The 22,501-nt window shown below is 45.0% G+C and overlaps 1 protein-coding gene across 5 annotated transcripts in view; it reads right to left on the reverse strand.

Moving 5' to 3' along the window:
• Positions 1-3,082: 3,082 nt before the first annotated feature.
• SNAP47 (synaptosome associated protein 47) overlaps positions 3,083-22,501 on the reverse strand; it is a 30,653-nt gene continuing 11,234 nt past the window's right edge. For 4 of the 5 annotated variants that reach the window (XM_064445185.1, XM_064445183.1, XM_064445187.1 and 1 more), the window contains exons 3-5: positions 19,130-19,614; positions 15,041-15,171; positions 3,083-5,677 (exon numbers count right to left, since the gene is read on the reverse strand). In XM_064445185.1, the coding sequence (XP_064301255.1) occupies positions 5,531-5,677; positions 15,041-15,171; positions 19,130-19,614 (763 nt within the window). In that variant the 3' untranslated portion in view covers positions 3,083-5,530. Of the gene's footprint in view, positions 5,678-10,958; positions 11,806-15,040; positions 15,172-19,129; positions 19,615-22,501 lie in introns of those variants that run through there. The other variant, XM_064445188.1, reaches the window with a different exon arrangement.

Consider the following 22,501-nt stretch of genomic DNA (forward strand, 5'->3'; position numbering starts at 1 on the left):
CACCGTGCAGAATACCCAGCAAGCCCAGTCAAAAACCCAACCCAAACCCTGTGTTAAATACGCATGATTAATGCAGTATATTAGAGAAAAAGAAATGCAAGCCTGCAGTGCAGTTCGCTTCTTATGCAGATGTTACAAGAAAAAGAACGGAGGCAGCCCAAGAGGTTCATTTCCTAAAAGATAATTCAGGTCCTGGAAAATGTTTCACCGAACGCGGGCTCCTTTTCCAGCCTCTGGCGTTCAGCAGCTTGGCACCACCGGGAGGGCTGGATGGAGATGCCGTCATGGAAGGGAGCCCTTGGCATTGCTGCACACCTGCAACGACTCTCTCCTGTCCCTGTTTGCGTCCGTATGGCTGTAAACAACGTTCACCGCCGTACAAAGCATCGCATTAAAAACATGTGCCATATGGAAGAAACCAGAACATTTCCGAGCAGGTCTTTCTTTCTCAAAAGGACTAAAGCGGTCCTCGCAGACGTTGTGCGCCGGAGCGTAACTGAAATGTCTGCTCGTTGTCCGAACCAGAAGCAAAATGTTAAGCAGCAAGTGTTTTACAAGCCCATGATAAACACCACACAATGATGAAAAGCCTCACAGAGTGTTAGAAGATAGTCCCGCTCCCAACCCTATGCTTCAGGGGCTTTAAGTGCAGTTTGTGGCTTAGTCCTCCTTGCGGGCTGAGCCTTCTACCTGTAAATGGTCTGGTGTCTCTGTTTCCACCACCCATGAAATGGGGGGGCCACTGATACACCCAGAGGGAGGTTCCAGTGGGTTCAACATTCATTCATAGTACCCAGAATTGCTGGGTTTGCTCCCTTAATTACAAAAGTAGCTCCACACCAGGATGGGCACTTTTAACATAAATTAGGACTCGAGATTATCCGTTTTTTTTAGGGTACTGAGGAGTTGAGGAACAGTGATATTGCCAAGTTACAGATATGCAACTGAAACACCGAGAGGGAAGATCCTTGTTTTCAGCCGATACAAAGGGAGCACACCCAAAGTGAGCATGAGCTCCAGGCGAGAGGACCTGAATGAAATCCCAAGCAATATGCATGGCTGACAGCCTGAGGCAGTGCCAGGAATGGAACCTGCTCAGAGTAAGGGCAGATCTCCCACCTCAGGTTTCCTTCTCCCCTCTGAAGCCGTCCCATCCCACCCAGCAGAGCAAATTCCCTCCTCCAGACATCACAAGCTCTGTTTCCCCGCTCTGTCCTGACACAACCCAGCCCTCCAAAGCTTGCTCTTTGCTGACAGCTCCTGAACAAATTCTCAACCAGAAAAACCAGAGTCTACAAGCAAATCTTCACCATCCTTTTGAGAGGCCCCCACCACTCTTTCTTCTCACTGCTCCTAACCCTGTACTTATTACTATTCACCCCAGCATAAATGATCCAGGATCTAATTAAACTCTTAGGAAACAATAAAAAATTGCCATAACCATGAACTCTGGCTTCTTCGTTTTGGTGTCGAACTACTTTAACCCCCCTGCTGCCAAACCATAAAAGGGTTAAAATCCGCAGGTTTAAAATTAAACCACCTGACAGAAGCCAGGCTGGACTTTTCAACCATTAAGCAAACACTTTTCCACCTCAAACGGGGCGCAGCTTCAACCCGGGCTGCTTGTTCCACCTCCGGCGTGCCCCGGCTCGCGCGCAGCCCGCCCCGCACGCCGCGTTCCCCTGGACGAGGCGAAATGCTCGCCAGCGACAGCATGGGCTCGCGGGCAAAGCCCAAGCCGGCTCGCTTCCCACCGGGTCCGCAACGGACGGCCCGAGCAGCCCCGTCGGGAGCCCTGTGCCGAGCTGCGGGGCGGCAGGGGAGCCGAGCACCGTTTCCTCTGCAAAGCCCGACTATTAAACCTATGGTTAGGCCCATCACAAAATTATTCTTCCGCCTGCCAGGCTGAGGTTTGATATTGCTCGCGCACAGCGAGCAGACGCCAGGGATAACGCTGCCACGGTTTGTCGTATTAAAAAGTAAATACAAGCTGATTTCTCTCCCAAACGCTCTTCCCAGAGGCAGGCTTCAACACTTGCAAGCAGCTTTCCTCCATTTCCATCTGTGAAGGGCTTAGCAGCGGTTTCAAAGCACTGGCTTTGGAAACACAGAGAGAGATTATGAGGCTTTGGTTAAATTAATTAATTGCCTGAGAAGCCTCCTTACGCCACTCGCCTGAGCACTGCAAAGTGCCGTGTTTATAACCAGCGTTTCAATGATTCCACAGGAGACGTTCGAACTCCTACGAAGAGACACGTTTAAGCTCCAGCTGTTCCAGGCTCACTCATCAGAGCATAAACCTACCCTATGATACAGCACGATCCAGCTCTGTTTTGCAGCTGAAAAGCCTTCCCAAGGAAAACCTTTCTGTTTTTTAGGTTAGAATCTCTTTTATTAGTTTTTTTTTTCCTTCTGCCTCTTAACGACAGAGCCCCCCACTTTTCACTTCTAGTAAAACACCTGCAAAGAACTAACAAACCGCGTATAAAAAGCAAAAGTTATCCTAGAAGTCCGTGTCTCAGCCTCACGGAGAGAACGGGTCAGTGCAGAACGAAGCACAAGAACCCCATCGGCACAAGTTACCTGCTGCATCTTCCCCCGTGGAACAACGTTATTTGGAAACCAGTGGCGCTTGGGGTTAAGGCAGGAGGGAACTTAGGAGGCTCTGAGCACTCCTGGCAGTAACAGAAGCTGTATTGTTACATGAAAAGAGAAATCTTGATCAGAGTAAAATATTTATACTCGGGGAGCAAGCGGCTGTTCAAACCGTGACACGTCCAAGCAGTTCTCAGCCTGCTCTCGAAGAGCTGGAGCGGCTCCCAGGACAGAGTGCCAGCCGCCGCGGACGCTCTGCTGGTGTTCACCCCCTCCACGTCCAGCTGGGGGTAGCTGACTTTCCCATTGATGATACTCCACCAGTTAATATTTTCCCTTTTTTAATAATAATAATAAAAAAAGCCTATCTTCAAACCCCACCCCTACAAGAAATACTACATTAAATTCTGTTCCACAGTATGACAAGGGAGCGGGTAGAGTTATTTTTTACTGCAACTTCTCGGCCAAGTGAATACAAGAGAGAAGATCACTATTCCAAGATATTTAATATGAAGAAATTACAGCTTGAAAGTCCTGCGGGCACATGAAATTTAGCTAACGCACAGCTCTAGAACGGGTCGCTTCTTACAGACAATATTACCTTTTTTTTTTTTGCTTTAGTCTCGACACGTTGGACTAACACAAACCACAAAACACTGAACCAGATGCGACAGCTGGTGCTAAAAAACCACAAGAATAAGAAGTATGGCACAAAGAATGCTAAACTAAACGATGTGTAATTAGCGTTTACTTTTGGCAATCCTGGCTCCGACTAATTCAGAGTAGAGATTTGTTCCCAGTCAGCACCAGGTTCAGTTAACACACATTTTGTGCAAAGTGTACTTTTAAATTCATGAAATGATTAGTTGTGTAAACAGACCTTCTTTTTACAGTAAAACACCACTGATTTGGGTATCGGAAACAAACAAGCGATCCCCAGACAACGTTTTATTTCACAGTACATAGTGTATGTGTATATAATCACCATATTCAGCAAGTAGGTAAAGTGCATGCCAGTAACAACTTGGACCGTCCATGAGGAACTCACGGTGCAGAAGTACGCTTTACTCCAACACTAACAAACGAATATGAAGTAATACAAAACAAGGTAGAGTAAGATGTTGAAAACAACATACTCTACGTGATTTACTGTACCTTTCTTTAAAAGGTAGGCTGAATTACTCCGAAACGGGAAAATTTCACATCAGCTCTCAGTAGAATAAACAGTTCAAAGCTTCACTAGTCGAAAATATTGCACCAAAAGGGTTGTATTTGAAAGCAATACAAGAATTTTTTAATATAAAAACACTTAAAAAAAAAACAACAAGACAGCTACTTTGAACTAAAATAGCTGGTGAACTATAGCAATTGATGAGATGCGAGTTCTCCGCCACAGGCAACGGATACATGGGTTACCTGGAATCTCTCCTATATCGTATCAAGAAAGTTAGGAGGGAGAAGGTCTCCACCGTCCTGTCGTCCCGATGGGGCCAACTGTGAACTCGGCAAAACCTCTTGGACAACAGCTGACAGTATTCCCTTTTCTTTTAGAAATACAGGTCTGCTGAAGTCTTGAAATGCTTCACCAGCAGTTAGTGCAAATAAATAAAAGCCACAAGCTAGAGGGATGTGCCACGACTATCAGACGTTACACAGATGCCTACAGCTCCGACCACAGGCATGGGAGCCTGCACAAAACCCACGTGATGCTCCACCCAGCTCCTGAAGTTCCCATTTAGAGGGTCGGAGACGAATGGCAGGGAAATCCCTGGGAAATGAAGGACGGAGAAGCAAAGGGGCGAGAGGCCCTCCGCTCACGTCCATCAGAGACGTGGCAGCCCAGGTCTAACACGGTACTTAGGGACCGCACTAAGCGAATGCTGCGCTCACGGTGCTCTGAGGACGCTGCAGCCCGCGTCAGACTATCACCGAAAACATAAAACCACCGCGTGCAAGTGAGGGATACAAACAGTGAAGCCCAAGAACTGAAGAAATCCAAAAATCACTCCAAAATCAATTCCTTCGCTATGGGTGCAGTTTAACAGGGAAAAATAAAACTCACAAAAACGTGTAGATGATCATCGAAGACCAGCGGTCCCTTTCTGGAAAGCAGAAGCATGTATTTAACTTTGACACTTTTTATAAGTGACTTAAGGAAGCAAAACATTTATCAAATGGCAAAAAGGAAAAAATCTGCTCAATAAGTAGATGCCTCTACCGATACATGCACATTAACTAACCGTCCTTTGATTTCCCAGGACGTGGGAACAGGCAGCTGTGGCCACGAAGTCTTCACCGCTCTTACAAAATTTCTGGGTACATTAAAAGCATGATTGAAACCTATTAAAACTATTTGCTCAGGGAACACAAGGTTTTATCACCATCATTTGCTCACCTCAGCATTAACTTACACAAAAAAAATAGCCTCAATGACTTGCAGTTGGACATCTGGCCCTTAGTTCAGCTATTAACTCTTTTAAAGAAAGACCTTGAAAGAGAATTAATAGGCTGTAATCATCTAAAGTAGTCTCATATGCAGTTCATTTCTCCTTCACTTCTTCATTGCAGTAAAAAATAAAAACCAAACCCCAAACTTTCAAAAGCAGCAACATAAAAAAAAAAAGCACATAAAAGTTGATTCAGATTATATCACATCCCTTCCTATTTACAGATTTTCTGCAGTAAAGAATCCACTATCACTGTTCCACCGCAATTAAAAGTCTTGGCCTTTTTAACCCTAAAACAGCCTTCAAGCATCATCCAAGTCTGGAAACATTTTCAAAACCCTCAGGAACTTAACAACAGCAGCATCGTATTCCAGACAATATCGCAAACGCCTCCCATGCAATCAAAGTGTATTAAAGAAAGTCTTCAAAAGCGCAGTTCCCCGATCCTCCTCTTCCTCACGACACCGCCGCTGCCGGCTCCTGGGGCGCTACGTCAGCCTCTTTATCCTGCGGTTCTGCTTGTCAATATTCAGCGTCGCACGGTCTACGGAGGTAGTGATGGAATCGAGAGCTTCGTCCTGTCTCTCCAGCTCGGCTTCTGTCTCCAAGGCAAGGCCCTTCAGTTTCTTTAGTATCTGTCAGAAGAAAAGACTCAGAGCTTTCAGCGATCGACCAGCCGGTTCTTGGAGAAACATAATAGACCCATGGCAATTAGTTATTTTATTGCTTTAAGTGACCAAATAACCTGTTGGAGTCTGCCCTGAAGCGTGCTGGTGAAAAGACAGAGGTCTTCCTCCTATAAACTGAATCGAGATGAACTAAATAATGAACCCAAGACCAGAAAAATCAAATCTGAACTGTTAGGGTTATATTGCGGGGGGGGAAGGAGAGAAATTAGAAGTAAAAATCAGCGTAAACATCAGCTTTTTGCTGGCTCTGTTATCATCTCCTTGGTACGTCTGCATCTTAGAGCAGAAGCTTGTCCTGAGATGCTGCGCACGGTGAGAGCCGACGCAGACGGAGAGCACGGCTGGCGCGAAGCCAGCAGGGCATCTCGTGGCTGAAGGCGAGGTTAGGCAGGGACCAGGGCAAAGGACAGAAAACACTATTTTACTACAATCCACTGAAGAAAAAAGTGTCACTGGATGGAGCAGAAGGGGAAAAAAGTGAGACTTGGGCAACCCGAACAAATAATGTTCAAGGGACTGGAAGGTGGTGTGGTATGAACAGACATCAAGGCGGCCAAGAGGCCCAGGCTGTACCCAAGATGAGAAACAACAGATGCACTGGCTACGGCTCTATTCCGGGCTGCAAGCATTGCATTACGCATCAACCAGCTAACGCTACGCTTTGCGAATTACCATTCGTACATGGGACTGTATGCAAACAACCTGAGCCACTCCAAGATTGCGCGGAGACCCTGTTGTCTGAAAAAGCCTATAGATACTGGCCCAAACAGGGCAGAAGCCTCTAAAGTGGAAGGAGAAACCAGGCTGATACATTCTTTAGGTTAGGAGACATCCCTAACGCTACCATACACTGATTTATGGGGCCTACTCGACTCTCATTTTCATCAGTTCACACAACCAAGTCCAAAAGCAGGGATCCAAACAACACAAGAAAAATGTGTCTTAATTCCTTTACCCTGTAACACTGGCTCCTTTCAGCAGCAGCCCAAGGCACGAGTTAGTATCGTTGCCTTTTCTTCCCTCTTGTGGCTATTCCCTTAATAAGCCTGGCTGCATGAACTGAAAGCACCTGCCTGACAGGGAAGCCTCAGCTGCCTCCCCTCGGGTGTGTCAGAGGGAGATCTGGAAGCCTACACGACCTGCTCCCTTAGGCACCCGTGGATGGGTCCGTGAGGATATCCTCACACTACCTGCTTAATAAGAGCAGTTTATCCAATCAACTGCAATAAGAGTCTCCATGAAAGCAAATTATCCCAGCGCTATCCTACAACATCAACTGCTATAGTGCATCCAGGTAAAGCTGCCCGAACTGCAGCCCTTCTAACAAAATAAATCTGTAATCTGTGGCTTTTGGTAAAATAGGGGAAAAGAATTGTACTCTCTACATGTCTATTTTTTCATAACAACTGGCAAACTCTGCTTGTTTTCCTTTTAGAATATAAACAATCAGCCCCCAGAAAGCTGCTGTGAAACATCAGCAGCCCCTTTACCCACACGTGGGGCTGGATTCCACAGCAGTCCCATCGTCTGCAGCGCTGCGAGTTACTGGTTTGAGAAAAGCAGCAAGGAATATCAGATGTAGCTGGAATGGCAGGGGAATTATACGCAGGCAAAATGCTTTGACTAAAGCTGGACGTCAGCCACAGTAGTGAGATTTATCTCATAAAATATCTCTCAGCTCTTTCCATAAATCACAGGCAGCTAGAAATACAGCTGTGTGAATAACTGGTTTTGCAATTTGGCTGCCAAAGCGAAAATACAAAACAAACCATGGATCAAGCTTAATCTACCTTCTTCTGTTCTTACCAAAACTACAAGCTAAACCCCCTCTGTTTTTATCCCAAATGAAACACTTCAGGTTCTTTCACTGTAACAGAAAAATGCGGCTGAACTCCCCAAACCGGAGGCAGTAGGCGTGCGTCGGCTACGCACCAAAAAAAAAATGACACGATCGGATCTCTCATGTGTGTGATTCAGGACATGGGTCTGAAATAAGGTCTCACCTCTCCTGAGGAAGTAACTTTACTACTTGGAAATGGGAAGTTCAGAGGCAGCTGTCCCGCAGCCCTTCCTCTGAGCTTCTGCTGCATATATTTTATATATACAGACATACATGTAAATACCTAAAGTAGCCAGTGCTACATGAAATGACTCCTACCATTCATAAAGTCACAGTATAATTAAGATTGAAAAAGACCTCTGAAGGTCTTCTGTTTCACTCCATCCAACTAAGAACAGAGCCAGCTTCAACACTCAACTGAGAGAAGATCACAGGTTTCAGCCTCCACGCCAATAAACTTAATTCTTTTTACTAGTTTAAGAGAGGAAAGACCTCACTCTTTCAGCATATCCTAAAGGATGCCAGTGAAAGACACGCGCTTCATCATTTGCAGGTGATTTAAAGATGGTCCACACTGACATTCTTTCAGCAAGTTTACTAAAAAACTTTTCTCCAAGAGCATCCCAAAATTTGTTTTCCAGCACAGCAGAACAAAAGCAGCAGCTGCCGACACTTTCTAGACCGTGGCCTGGCACACGACGGTCCCTCTGGCCATTCAACGCCTCCACCTTCTGCAGCAGCAAGGCACACGCTTTTAGAGGTTTATCACCACGCGCCCTTAGCAGTGTGGTAAGGCCGGCTCTCTGAGCCCCGTCCTCACCCAGCACGTCTCCGTTTGCGAAATCTATTGAGGCGAGCGTGTAAGGTAAACGTGGTGACGTGCAGCGCAAGCCTCCCAGAGAGCTACGCAGCACAGCAGGGGCGGGCACGAGAGGATGCAGAAAGGAAGCAGGGACACTCCTCCCTCCCCACCTCTCCAAGGGGCACCCAATTTATTTGTAAATCAAAATCGTGCCCAAAAATGGCCCAGGTTTGCGATGAAAAATGGTTTATTTTCAGTTTCCAACCAGATTCCTTTTGATAGGCTTCGCATTCATTAGAGCATACTTAACATTTAAAATACAGAAAGCGACACAACTGTTGAGAACAGAAAAGCTTTTAAAATACGAAAGCAGTAAAAATGGAAACTCATCCGGCTACAGGGCTCTGCTCAGTTCACCTGCCAATTAGGCTCTGCCTTGAAACGCAGCAAGCAGTGACGATGTGGTTCCTCACACATAAAAATAAGAGGCAAGCGGCTCACTTTCATCTGTTCTCTTTGCCTAAGAGATTCTGGTAATAAATCCTTTAACCCTTTGTCTGTCAGCATCTTCAACCATTCAAGCCGAGTGCTGCTGCTCGATCCAATGGGACCTGAAATCATTAAGATGCTTTTCCAGCACAGCCCACAGAGCTCGCTGGAAAGAGTTACTGGTAGCTGAAGTCTGGCCAAAGCTGGTCACTATTTTTGCAAAGCAAAATGATGGCAAGATGTCTAGTTATCACCGCTCCAGTTCTGTCAGCTGCTCAGAGCAGCAGTGCCTTCTGTGCCAGCACGTAATTTGGATGGTGAACCAAGACATGAAACTCTATCCGTTACACAAAGCCAAACAGCAGGTACTGGCCCATCAAAGACGCGTTTTAAAGGCGCATTTCCTCAGGCCAATGCGGTCAATCTCACATTGAGACAGCCTCAGATTTATGCCACATATAATTTGGAAAGTCTGATTTGTCCTCGTGGCTCTGCCACAGATTTTCTGTGCAACTTCAGGCAAGTTACCTAATATTCCCACGCACAGAGTTCCTGCTGTTAAAAAACAAGGAAGGAAATTTGTTCTCCAAATCCGCCCTGTGTCAAGTGTTCAACTACAGCAGACTTCAGTCTTGCTGGGAGAAGAGGAATCTGTTCAAGATCTGTACCCCAAGCTCTTGTAGAGATTTGTATAGTTCTTGTACAGACTGCGCAGCGCAGTTTAGGTCACGATTCATCTGCTCTATTTTATGTACCTGTGTAAGGAGGAGTCCAAGCACTGCCCACTCCTCTCTGCTGTGTCTCACGTGAGAGCCGAGCATCCAGCTTAGCTGGAGACAGTCACAACAGACACAAATGGAATGACGAGAGCCCACGGACCTGCTCTAAGCCCTAGTACTTTATCATTTTGCCACACCACCTGAAGATCTGAACGCCAAGCGTCAGGCACCGTACAGACGGTGTAACCTAAAGATCTTATAGTTTGGGTCCTGAGATGCCATCATAGTAATGCAATTTAGCTAAAGCTTGTGAAAGATAACCGACCATCTCGATACACTGAGTATCCAGCACTAAAAATAAGATACAGAAAGTGTCGCTGTGCAGGAAGTATTGCCAGCTGTAGCTTGAACTCCCTGAAATCCTCCCTGAGATCTGCTCCGTTATCCCTGCGCACTGAGCTCTGAGTGCTAAAGCAGAGCACGCACGACCAGAAATGGCTCCTGAACGTGGCTTCCCCAGCCAGATTCACCTGTTATTAGGAGACAAAGAACCATCATTCGCAGGACTCTGAACTAGGGCGCGCACAGAGGCTTTGACAGCGATAACTTAACGTGAGTTCATACAGTGCTTCGCCTCTGCGCTGAATGTCTTGCAGGTGAGGAAGAAGAGGGGACAACACCAAAAATATTCCAATTCATAGTCCCATTATAAACTCAAACCCACAATAGGGATTAAATAGGGATTAAGCTGAGTGATTTTGCATCAAAAATATTAAAGAGGCCTGTCTACATCCTCTCCTGCTGCGCCTGGAAATGGGCAGGGAGACGGTAGAGAGCAGAAACACCTTAAACCACTGCAACATGATTAGAGGACATTTGTCAATGCCTCGTGAGACAAAAATCTATGGATTTGTGTTGCTTTAACATGCTCCCTGTTTGGGATTGTCGCTATCAGCGCTTGCCCATAGCTTTGCAAAGCACTGATGTTCTTTCTGCTTGATCCAGAGTTGTGTTTGGCGTACAAACACCCAAGCTCTACACCAGCCACTAGCAAAAGCGCTTCTGCCTGCTCGAGGAGATCAGGCTGCCTCTTGTGGCACAAGGCTTCTGAGCACAGAACAGACTGGAACGGGCAAGTTTGACAGGACAGCAGGTCCCTCGTGTCTGAGGCACACAAAAGCAGACAAATTCTAAAGCATCTGCATTTTTGAGCCAGTGGCTATTCAGACAGTACGGAAGGGTCACCATTCACTATCTTATTCGTAGTGGCTGATTTGTCCCATTATTTCTTCTTGGACTGGTGTTATTTACTTTCTCAGGGAGTACTAAGCACTCATGGTGCCACTAACATGATAAAAAAATACTCAAGCACCTCCACAGGCTTAACTACCACCTTTTATTTTTGTACCATTAAATACTAAAGTTACACTCCAGCAAACACAAAGCATTAGTTGTGAGGACCTCAGCTCCCTCCCCTTATTGTGCCTTCCAAAAGATAAATCCGGGGCACGGTCATTACACACGTCTGTTAATATCTGTTTTCTGTTCATCGCTATAGGCCATGGAACAAGGCCATCCCATGAGCAAACTTGGTATTTAGCACTTGGAATGGACGGTCCCTCAACAAAACGCTTTTTCTCTGACCTAAAGGTTGTGATTTCCTGAGACGAGGGCATGATAAAAGGGTAAATAAACACTGAAGAGACTCTGAAAGTAGTAAAGGACTGAAACGGAGCCTCCAAGACTCGAGAAGACATCGAGGAAGAAAACATCACGGAGATATACACCAGGATGTGTGTTTTTTTCCCAGATGTTACAGAACTAACTTCTTTAATACTACCTCTGTCCTCACGGCATACGCAATCTGCAGACGGGAAATATCAGGGCAACATGTCTTTGGCTGGAACGGTTTTGGAAATTAGAAAGCACTGGTTTGGCAAAAGAAATTCCAATTCAGTGAATTCTCCCCCCTCGACCACAGCCCTTAAGGTAATGTTATCATATCCCCTCCCACAGCTGGGGCCACTATGTCAGCCACAGCGAGCAGAGCTCAGCCAGAGGAACTTCGTAGGCTTTTCTCCATCACGATAGCACAGCTAAGGAACACAGCTCACATTGCCACAAGCTCTTGCGTTATTTAATATAAACGTCCCTTCATGAAGTCCTGGGGAGGTCCTTTGCTCAGGCACCCAATCACAACTGCAGACGCTCAGGGTTTCCAGCTCTAATGGAAGGAATTTGGTATCATTCAACAATTCCTGTTGCAAAACATCTATTGTTATCACTGCAAGTAACTTGCTTTTGAGGAGAGAGGAAGAGCAACAACTATTTGTTCACCAGAAATTCCTCTTACTTCTCCGACTTCAAAAGTTCTGCTGGACTTACCCACATCACAAGTAAGGAGGGGGCCAGAACCCAGCTCTTCTGGGCTTCGTGATCTTGTTTTTTAAAAAAAACAAGTGCTTGCTTTACAGATTAAAGATCATAATCCTCAAGAGAGGAAAATGCTCAGAAAAATGCTGCAGTTCTCAACATAAGAACCTCAAACACCTTTAATTCATTCATGGAAGTCTGATGCCATGAGTATCATTGTCTTTAGTGCATGTTAATGCTTTACACTTGTAACTGTTTTCCCCCTTTACCCTCTAAGTGCTTTGCAAATGTGATTAACCATCACCCTGCTCACTCCCAAAGTGGACACCGAACGGAAGCGGTGCAAAGAAGCTCTGGGAGCAACTGCATCAGTGAAAGACCAGCCCTTGCTGCAGGCTAAAACACGGACTATGCCTGCTGCTCATTGAGGAGACACCTCTGGAGAAAAAAGGAGAAGGCAGCAGGCTCCACCTCAGCGAGGAGCACCCTACAACCTAGCTCACAACTGACTGCTTAAGGTCACGCAGCTGGAAATGAGACAAAGCTCCTGGTTCCCTGCCCCGCTTTCTATTCATGGACTTAACCCACTTCTCAATTATAAAATGACTGAATATGGCAAATATAACCTTAGATAAAGGCTTGACATACCTTGGATAAGCATTAGACGTCCTGCTCAGATGTAGCTGCAAGATTTTCACCTCGGTGCTTCCGGGGGTTCAATACTTGCAAGGCTTTGTATGGCATTTACCGCAATGCTGCCCTTGAGCCCCGTCAGAATAAATCCCCAACCTCCAAACCTTTTAAATCTGCTTTTACCGGTAGGAACTGCCCCCTTCAAACATGCCTTCCTTCACTTCCACACCTTCACACTTCCCCTCTAAACCTCACCACGTTCTCTCCTAACAGAACCGAAAGATCCTGAGCTATTTCACTCTGTTTTACGCTTCAGAGCGATGAGAAAAAGCAGTGCTTGGACAACTCTCGGAGCAGCTGGAGAGAGACACCAGTCTATGCAAGACAAGAGGCTTCATTCCCAATTCGCAAGACGCGTTGGAAGATGCCGAACTCCCCGCCCTGTGTTTCCTCCGCTTCTCCAGTCATAGCCAACAAAGGTTGGTGTTCAACTGTCAAGAACTGGCCCTGGGGAAGCAGTTCTCAAGAGACCCTTTTTTGAAAGGCGCAGCAAAACGCGCCTTCAATCGTCGTCCATGACCAACAAACCTTCATACTGAATTTAGCTTTTTTTGGCCTGGCTACAAATCAGGATTGCAGTGCTGAAAAGCGACATTTAAGGAACAACTCGCCCTTCTGAATACATAAAAGCTGTACAAAGTGTACACATGCATGAATGAGAGATTGCTGCTATCTGTACAACTACAACTGAGAAGTCTCCCCTAAAATCTTCCAGAGAGTCAACACCACTTCAGAAAATGCCTTTTTTTTTTTTAATAAAATGATATATCATGAAGATAAGCTCTTTAAAAGATGAGAAAAGGGAGAACGATTCAATGGTGGACAGTCCATTCTGTTTTTGAAAAAGCTCAAATAAGATATTTCAGTCAAAAGATCTTGACTATATTTTGGTTACAGAAGCAATTTTTAGTCTAAAACTGTGTATTTACCTGGTGATTCTTAGTAAAGGAGAAGGAAGAGGAATTTTATAGGAATTGTGGCATGTACCTTAAAATTATTAATGACTGGAAGGATGATTAAAGAGGCCTGACTCTCGGCGAACAGGTGCTGAGCAATTATTGGGGAAAAAATCAGGCCAATTCATGGCATTCAGGCCCCCTCCCCACCCACCAGCTCAACCCAGGCCCATTAACTGGCTTAAAAATTCTGGCTTGATGTGGTATAAATAAATACAAGAATTATCTTCTGAGTTCTAGTTAATCTTGAAAGTGTTTTCTTTTAAATAACACCAGCGATCTAACACTGCTTCTAGTTCACCATCCAGCACAGAGAATTTCAGCAATTTCTGAAATTAACCTTCTGCAAAGGTTAAACTCTCACCCCACTGTCTTTCGGTTAATTTTAATACATAGAATGTTGGGTTTTTTTCTTGCAAGAAGTTGTCATTTTTAGCCCCTCAAGTCACTGCTAAGAGCTGGTGACTCTCAAATGCACTCCAGCTAACTGAGGCTGCTGAATGCTAATTCTCAACTGTAAAATAAAAGAACGGGGCCAGAAAACTGCAGGTTTGGCTAAGAGGCAGTAGAATTAGCAGAAAATTCACATGACGCTTTCACCAGCCTACAGATGGAATACTAAAGAGAATAAGATACTAGAGGGGAATAAAAAAATATATCAAGAATGAAGTTTAATCTTCAACCACATTTTCTGGTGTGGCTGTGATCATCACCAGTAAACCTATTTTAATGGAAAACCCACTAAAACCATACTCCGTTGCCCTTCCAGTTAGTTCACGGTTTCAGATCAACCAAATACTACAAGGAGGGATTAGGAATTCTTCACTAGAAGGTCTGAACATCAGCTGTGAGAGAAATTCCTTAAAAAGCCATTTAGAGGAACAGTATCAGGCTGGATTACTTTAAATAAATATTTTTTCCTAGTAAAATCTCCAACTTATTTCCCCTTTATTAATTCGCTGGACTGCATACTTATTTCCCAACTACAAGGTCTTTCTGTGTGTTTATAAAACATTTTGTTCAGTTTTGTGGATGTTTCTGAAATAGAACTGCTAGTCCTTACTAAAAAGAGTAAGATAGCATAGGGAAAACACAAGAAAGCTGGAGATTATTTAATTGTTAAGCTTCATCTTCAGAAAAAACAGTTTCTTCTGTTGTTAGAAAAGGAGTTAAGGATTTTCCTTGTTATAATCCTATCACTTAATAGATTTTGCTGATAATCCCTGATTTGTTCAAAATAGTTAAAAACAAATCCAAAGTTATCAGTGTATTTTAATCACAGGTTTGATTAACTAGTTTTTAAAATATGCCCATTTTAATTTAGGGAGAGGAATATTTTGATAAGGACGATGACCATGTTTCTGATGAGGAAAATGCATGTTATTAAGGAAGAAGAGGGAGTGAAACAACTATTATCAAAGTTATCTCAACTTATACCTGTTTAAGCTCTTTTGCTTCTTCCTGGGAGATCTTCTCTTGCTTTTGCAGCTGAACCTGGTCATTGTCCATGCCGTCTCCGCCGCCCACCGGAGAGCTGGGCTGCACCACTCCTCCCAGGAGCCCTGTAGCTGCAAGAGAAATTCCCATGGTCAGCCTGTACCGGAGGGGAAAATTAGTGCTAGTATCAAACTGGCTGACCTTTGTTTTGCTCCACAGCAGTCTGCGAGGGGACAAGCGCACTGGGAGCAGCCTAACCCAACCTTGGCCGTTAAGCCATGTTCTTCTAGAAAGGATTTGAGTTGGATTTTGTACAACGCCTGACCTGGAGGTGACCAGGCTGCCAAGAGATGACTTATTAAAGGCAACATTTGGAGAATGGGTTCATTTTGGACTATGGGGATTCATCTGAACAGAGCGCAAAGCAGCAGCGACACACTCCCAATCACATAAACGAGGATTCTCCACCTGCTGCTTCTTCTCTCTTTAATCTTTTTAATTAAAGAATTTAAAAGTGATGGATCGGGGACAGAGCCCAAGAGTCAAGTCAGCAAACCTCTGAAACAGAAGGGCAATACTGACGCTAACAGCCACCCCCAGCTAGGCAGCGTGGACGCAATCCCTCGTGTAACACGCCACCTGTCCTTTATTTAAAGCATCAGCTCTTATTGCACTATCTGATACTACCCAGCAGGGTAGCAGGGACGTGCTGTGAGGAAAGGTTGTTATTTCTGATGCAGATGGGTGCTAAACACCCGAGACACACATCTTGGCTCCTTTAGGCGCTTCAAACATCTCCAAAGCTCTCCCACTTAAAGGGGTACCAAAAAGGGAGCTAACGCTACCGCCGCCACCTGCGAGCACATGGCTTGACCCAGCACAGGACGACAGCAGCTCTTCTGTACGTCAGGACAGAAAGCACGTTAGATGCCAGAGCTCGCGGCCGCGTCGGAGAGCTGGTGCCCAGCTGGCTGGCCAACTGACGGTGTACACCCGACCACTTTGGATAGCGTTACTTCCCCGTGAAAAGGGAGACAAAAGCTAAACCAAAAGTACCAAACCCTAAATCCCTCTCAAGTAATTACCGCACACTCATAATCCCTGGAATTATTCGGTTATCAGCCTGAGAGTCACTGGACTCAGATACTGTCAAGATTTAAGACAAGCAAGTCATTCACTGTACTAGTGTTACCCTGTGCAAATGCAGCTTGTATTCGGAGGGCCTAAGAACCAGGCACTGAAAAACGCTGCTTATGGTAAATTACTGTCATGGTCCCCCTCGGAGGACAAAGCGGCGAGGGAATGACAGACCTTCCCATGGCAGCAAACAGCCAGACGAGATTCTTTGGGTTTCTTATCAGCCGAGTGTCACCATATGCTAATTATTTCATTAAAACCAAGAAATCTATCCATTTCACTCCATTAATCTCACTGAGGACAGGAACAGGAGGCGGACGTGACAAAGGCACGCAAAGGAATGGTATGAGGAAGGAGATCTGGCATCGCCCATAAATTTTCTAGTTTAAAAAAAGGGAGAGAATTGAATAGAAAGGCAGAAACATTTTAAAAGCAATTTTGTTCTGTTTGTGTTACACCCAGTCGGACTGTGAGACTCGCTGCCACCACGTGAGGACGAGAAGCTACCAAACCTCTGAATAAAGTGCTTGAAACTCATGAGAACATTTGGTCACAAGGGTAAGCAGGAAAAATCCAGCAGCCTCGAGAGGGATGAAACACTGAGAATGCCAGTCTTCAGCTATAGGATTGAGACAGCGCTGCCCTAGACTGTTATACTGCAGACCCACTGGAGGATTTCTTGTGCTTTTTAATCCCGGGTAGCTGCTATCAGCCATTATTGAGGACGTTATTGGCAAGGAAAGCACGGGCTTGATCCAGCACAGAAGAACCTCTCTGTTACAAAACAAACCTCTCTGCTCTGTCCTGAGCACTTAAACACCCGTGCGGCTTGATCCAAAAAAATACAGTCAGAAAAGACATGCAAAGCAGCTAAAAATACTTTCAGATAATCTGGTGTGTCTAAAACTCTTCACAAATTCCTCTTCTAGGTGGAATCAAGCCAAAACTCTTAGGAAAGACGAGAGGGATTTGTATTTACTTATATAAATGTACAATATGCACAACTTTAAGGCAGGACGAGTATAAACAGACAGGATGCAGATGAGACTATGACAGTTGTGGAAATGTTCGCGTCTCTGGGCTGCACCACCGAGGGCAAAGAACGCTACGAGACAGTTCACCGAGACAGATGTACCTCCGCTGCAAGGATATTTCACCTATAAGTCTCTGAATCAACATTTGCTATCTGAAAATACACACATATATTTTATGTGTACACAAAGGCAGGCATGCATAACATAGACTTTTTCTTCTTTTCCCCTGCTTTTAGGGAAAAAAAAAAAAAAGGAAAAAAAATTAAAAATCAGTATTTCCACCATGTGAGCGGCCATGGAAAAAACCCAGCGGGTAAAAGGCAGTCCGTGACTGCCACCTTGTGACAGAAGGCGGATGGCGACAGACTCCAGGGAAGGAACAAACAAGGGTTTTGGTGGAGCTGGAGAAGTCAGGATTTCCATAACCTCCAGTTTTCTTTACTGACATTTCCAAATTAAACAGTCAAAATGCAGGTGGGGGTAGGAGAGCAATATCCTTGACTCACTGACTCAGATGCAAACAGAGCAGAGCAGTGGGAAATTAAGCACAGTAGAGCTGTATAACCAATTATTTTATGTAACCAGCCTTAAGACCATCAGGAACTGAACACCAATTTGCTGGAATAACTCCGTGCTTAAGAAACCAGCAGGTTGTTTTTCCTCTAAGTTGTTGTGCTGACATTTTAGTGCCAGATGCCCAAGACTTACTTCCTTAAAAATTAACAAGCTTTTCCAAGCTATGGCCCTTGATGACTCGTCAACAAGAGGACATTATCCTCCCTGCTGAAGTCCAGTTTTAGCTTGGTGCACAGAAATAGGTTCATCTGTTGTTTTACTGTACCATTTTTCTACTCTTTTTTAACATACTGGCAATAAATCCATCCACCAATTTGCTCTTTTGTCACTAACAATTAGGAAAAAAAGATAATTTGGACACGTTGATAGAAGTAAATTCCTAACAGGCAAAAATTCACCAGCTCTGCAAATGAATCCAGGGTTGGATTACTAAAACAAATGAAAAAAAGATAACCCTCCCCAGGATTTTAGAAGAAGTAATAGTAGTAAGGAATGTCATTCGTATTGTTGTGAAAGGGTTTCTGTCTCCACTGTGTCTTCTTAAAACAATTAAAGTATGCATTCACCTAATGCGAGACCTAAAATCTTCTAAACCCAAACACCTGAACTGCTCAAGTAACAAAATTCTATTTTTTAAGACACAAAAATTAACATGATGTTTATCCGATGTGTTATTTAAAAACTTGCTGGACTGGATATTTGTTTTAAACTTTCTACAGTCAACTGAACGACGGGTTTAATATAAATATGCTTCCAGCTACAAACTGCCGAAGGAAAAATAGCAATGACAGAGGACTCCGAGGCATGCAGTGAGGAGAGAAGAATGGATTTCTAATGACCCTTGCCCACAGAGTGGCACAATACCACATTGGTGACCACCAGAAAACGAATGACATTGTAGTTAAAACATGGGCCGGTAGCTGAAACTCAAATTAAGTTAATCCTTTCACAAAGCAGTGTGGAGTTAGTGACAACACCAGCTGAGAGCACAATGTTAAAGAGGGCTTGGCATGTTCCAGCTGTCGGGCTCCTGAGGGACACTCAGCCTCAAGCATCTGCAGTCACCGGTTTTGCTAATGCTGTTGGGAGAAAGTAAATCCAACTAGGCTAAAACAGGGCTGCATGCTTCCGGCATCTCCACCCTCTCGCTCTCGGCAAGAAGGTCTAAAGTCACCTAGCAGTTATGTCTTGCATTTTATCATCAGCACGGTCTCACTGTTGGGGCAGGGGGGAGCAGATTTGCCTTGTAAATATTATACACTGTTTTGAGTTTGAAAACGACTTGGAAACTTTTGGTGCTAGCGTTACTGCTTAGAGATGCGTTGCTTTGTCCGTCACATACCTGCTTGCCAAATGGAGGCCCCCAAATCCACCTGAGGAGACTTCCTGGCACCAACAAATCCTAGGGCATCTTCTAAAAACTGTATCTTCTTGCTAAACTGCATCTCCAAGATGGGAATTGCTTCTGGCATCTTTGCTGACAAGAGCCGGTAAGAGGTGTCGGGCTTCCCAATAAACCTCTGACGGACGCTGATTTCGTATGGCGTATGAACTCTGATATCATCTACATCCTTTGATTCAAACCGGTGAATGACCTGAGAATTGCAGTCACTGATTTCCAGGCCAGAAGCAAAGAGCGTGAGTTTTCCTGGCTTGACATTTGAGTCTGTTCTGTGGGTGATAATAACTGGAATTCTAATTATGATTCCTTCCTGGTTCTTCGAATCGGAAACTGTGGCAGTTTCCTTTGGCTTGGTTTCCAATGGCGCTTTCCAGAGCTTGCTGCTAAACGGCCACCAAGAAGGAGATTCGAGCTCCGTCAACAACCTAGTGGAGAAACGAGAGTGTCAGAAGAGAGGAAGCCAGCAGGAGGGTAGTGCTACCCCACCAGTTCAAAGCAAATTACCACAGACACAAAGATTTCTTAATACTGCATCCAGCCCTCTTGTTATTTAGCTCCCTGAACGTATGTACAGCCTTACCAGGAGCCATCCATTTTAAAATCCAGCTTTTCTTCATTTGCTAACACGTTGGAAAGCGGTCCCAGAATCTCACTGTTCTGTGAGAAATCCAACTTCCGACTGGATTTAGCCAGGCAAATTTACACCCATCTGTTCTTCAGCTAACACTGCCTTTTACCTCAATGTTTCCACACTTGGCCTTCACCATCACTGCCGTTTTCTACTCCTTTATACCTCAGCCCCACAGTCTGATGCCACCTTTTGCTTTGCCCCCAACTCCCGAATTCCCATTGCCAGTTAAAACACTAAGAGTGCAAGGCTGAGGCTGAAAAGCACAGCAGAGAATGCCCACTGGTGTCCAGCGTCTGCCTGACCATCAGTGTTGCCTCCTTGCTGGTAAACTCATGCCTTAGCTTAAAGATAACCAGACTCACTTTATGGAGGAATTAAGCAGCTGCTCCCAAGGAAGACCACTGCACAGCCAGAACTAAGGCAGGGAGTCAAGCCCCTTATTTCTACACAAGATACACTGAAGCAGGCACTAAGTTTATCAGCTGTAGGCAAGAAAGATGTAACACACTGTTAGGAAGAATCAGTCATATGGAAGACACGATCCTTCGGTTGTATTTTGTCCCATTCCCCTTTTCTGGGGTCCTCTCCCAAGAAAGGATCACTACCACAGGTCTCTTTGGGTCTAAGCCTCACCAGGACTCTTTCCACCAAAAAAAAAGGGGGGGAATGAGAGGCAAGGTGGTGGTTTTGGTTTGATTTTCCATGTGCTGTGATGCCTGTTAGCATCCCTCTCCAGGTCTAGAGAGGAGCTAGAGGCAGAGCCACAGTCAGCACCTATGATGCTCCGTTTCTCCCACTCTCCTCTCATGCCCTGCCTGTCACCCAAACCCATCCTGCTAGCAGAGGATCCTGTATTTCAGGATGACTCAGCCTCGGTGGCTGGAAAGAAATTCAGTAGCCAACAGTAACTTCATATCCCCCTGCTCCCTCCCAGTGTGCAACCAGCCGCCTCCTCTCTCTCCCACCAGCAGCCCCTGGTACCCACTTCACATCTGATCCAGAGTGGCTCCTGTCCAGTTGCAGACAAGCGTAGGAAGAGGCAAGTCAACCCTCTGGGATGAATCCACTGCTCAAATAACCCTTGCCAGTCCCCACTGGAAAACTGCAGCGAGCCGGCTGGAAGCACCCCACAAACCAAACCAGCCTGCAGGCCACTAGCCTGACCAGGGTAGTTTTGATGGAGAATTCTCAGCCCACCCGCCAGTCACGGAGCAGAACCATCTCTGGAGGCACAACTGGATTCTTGATTAACTAACGGGAGGGAAGAGGTTCTTTTTAAAACGAACAACAACAAAAAAAGCTCTAAGGAATTGCAACCCAGATGGAAATTGTGTCCCCCCTACCCCATAAACACCTTAAAGACTACCCAGTGGTTAGGCATGTGCCACAGCCACGGCAGCTGGAGTAGGTGCCTCTAATGAAGCCAGATGACATGTAATAAAATCTTTAAAGACACACTTTCCTCTTACTGATGCTACAAAAGACTATTTACTGACTGAAATCCTAGAGGCGCAAGACTTACAGGACCAAAATATAAAGTACTACTGCTTCATCGCTGTTTAGGAGAGCCAGCTTGATTTAATTTGCTTTTAAGTTTATTGTAGAAAGGTACCACCTGATAAAAATATGCATCACAGCAATGCTGCTCTCAAGATGCTTTTTGTAATGATTTCTTTTCCATGAGCGAATCAGTGTGTGTCTACAGAAGACTTTGCAATTTTAAAATCCTGTTTAATTTGGCTGCAAAGACTAATCTGAAAGAGGAAGCTGTAACTGACCATGCTTTGTTTACTAGCCATCAAAGTTCTGCACTGGCTTCAAAACAGACCTACTTAAAAGAAATTCATCTGCTAGGAAAAGCAGAAAAAGTCATTTTGGGAGTCAACCACTGAACTCATGGATAGCGGAGGCAGAATGAATTGTTCCAAGAACCTACTCCTAACTAAAGCATGAACATCAGATATTTATGTAGATAGCATGCGACATGAGTAATGGGTCTGGAGCTCTCTGCTGCCCTCTGAAAACGCTGCGACACTCCAAGACAGACCAAAGGAGATGTAACAAAGTTCTACAATAACAGAATTTGAAGTGGCACAGCGTCATAGATTTAGGGCTGACTTCTGAAACTATGAGGTTCAACTTAAGTTCAACACAGAGAAGGACTGACAAAGCCCTAGGCTCTGCTAGCACACACCATCTTCCAAATTAAAAGCCATGCCCTAACCTACCTGTTAGCTGTAACTAAACAGGAACACATGACCTGACCTCATTTCTGCAGAATGCAAGCACATTTTCTGCCCTCTTGGTGTATGAAAGAGTTACAAGGTACTTCAGGGCAACAACAGTTTATGCCTGTGTCTTAACCTATGAAAAGTCATTAAATTCCTACAATATGGGTTTGCTTCATCACATCCACCATGACAAAAGCATGTGTGTTCACTTACTGAAAAGCAGCTGCAATGTCACAAGTCTGAAGCTCCGTTTACACTGTGGTAACTCACTCTGGATAGCTTTGAGCCTTAATTTTTATAACTTTATCCCTTCACTCGTCTCCTCCCCTCTTTCCCCGGGGACTGACATCCTGGCTGTGCAATGTCTGATTTACAGTCAAGATTTTTCTGCTGCACAGCCCTAACAAAGGCTCCAGCCAACTTCTCTGGCCTTCCACGGAGGAGTCACCC

This window comes from Phalacrocorax carbo, chromosome 2 (genome assembly GCF_963921805.1).
Source record: "Phalacrocorax carbo chromosome 2, bPhaCar2.1, whole genome shotgun sequence".
Classification (NCBI taxonomy): domain Eukaryota; kingdom Metazoa; phylum Chordata; class Aves; order Suliformes; family Phalacrocoracidae; genus Phalacrocorax; species Phalacrocorax carbo.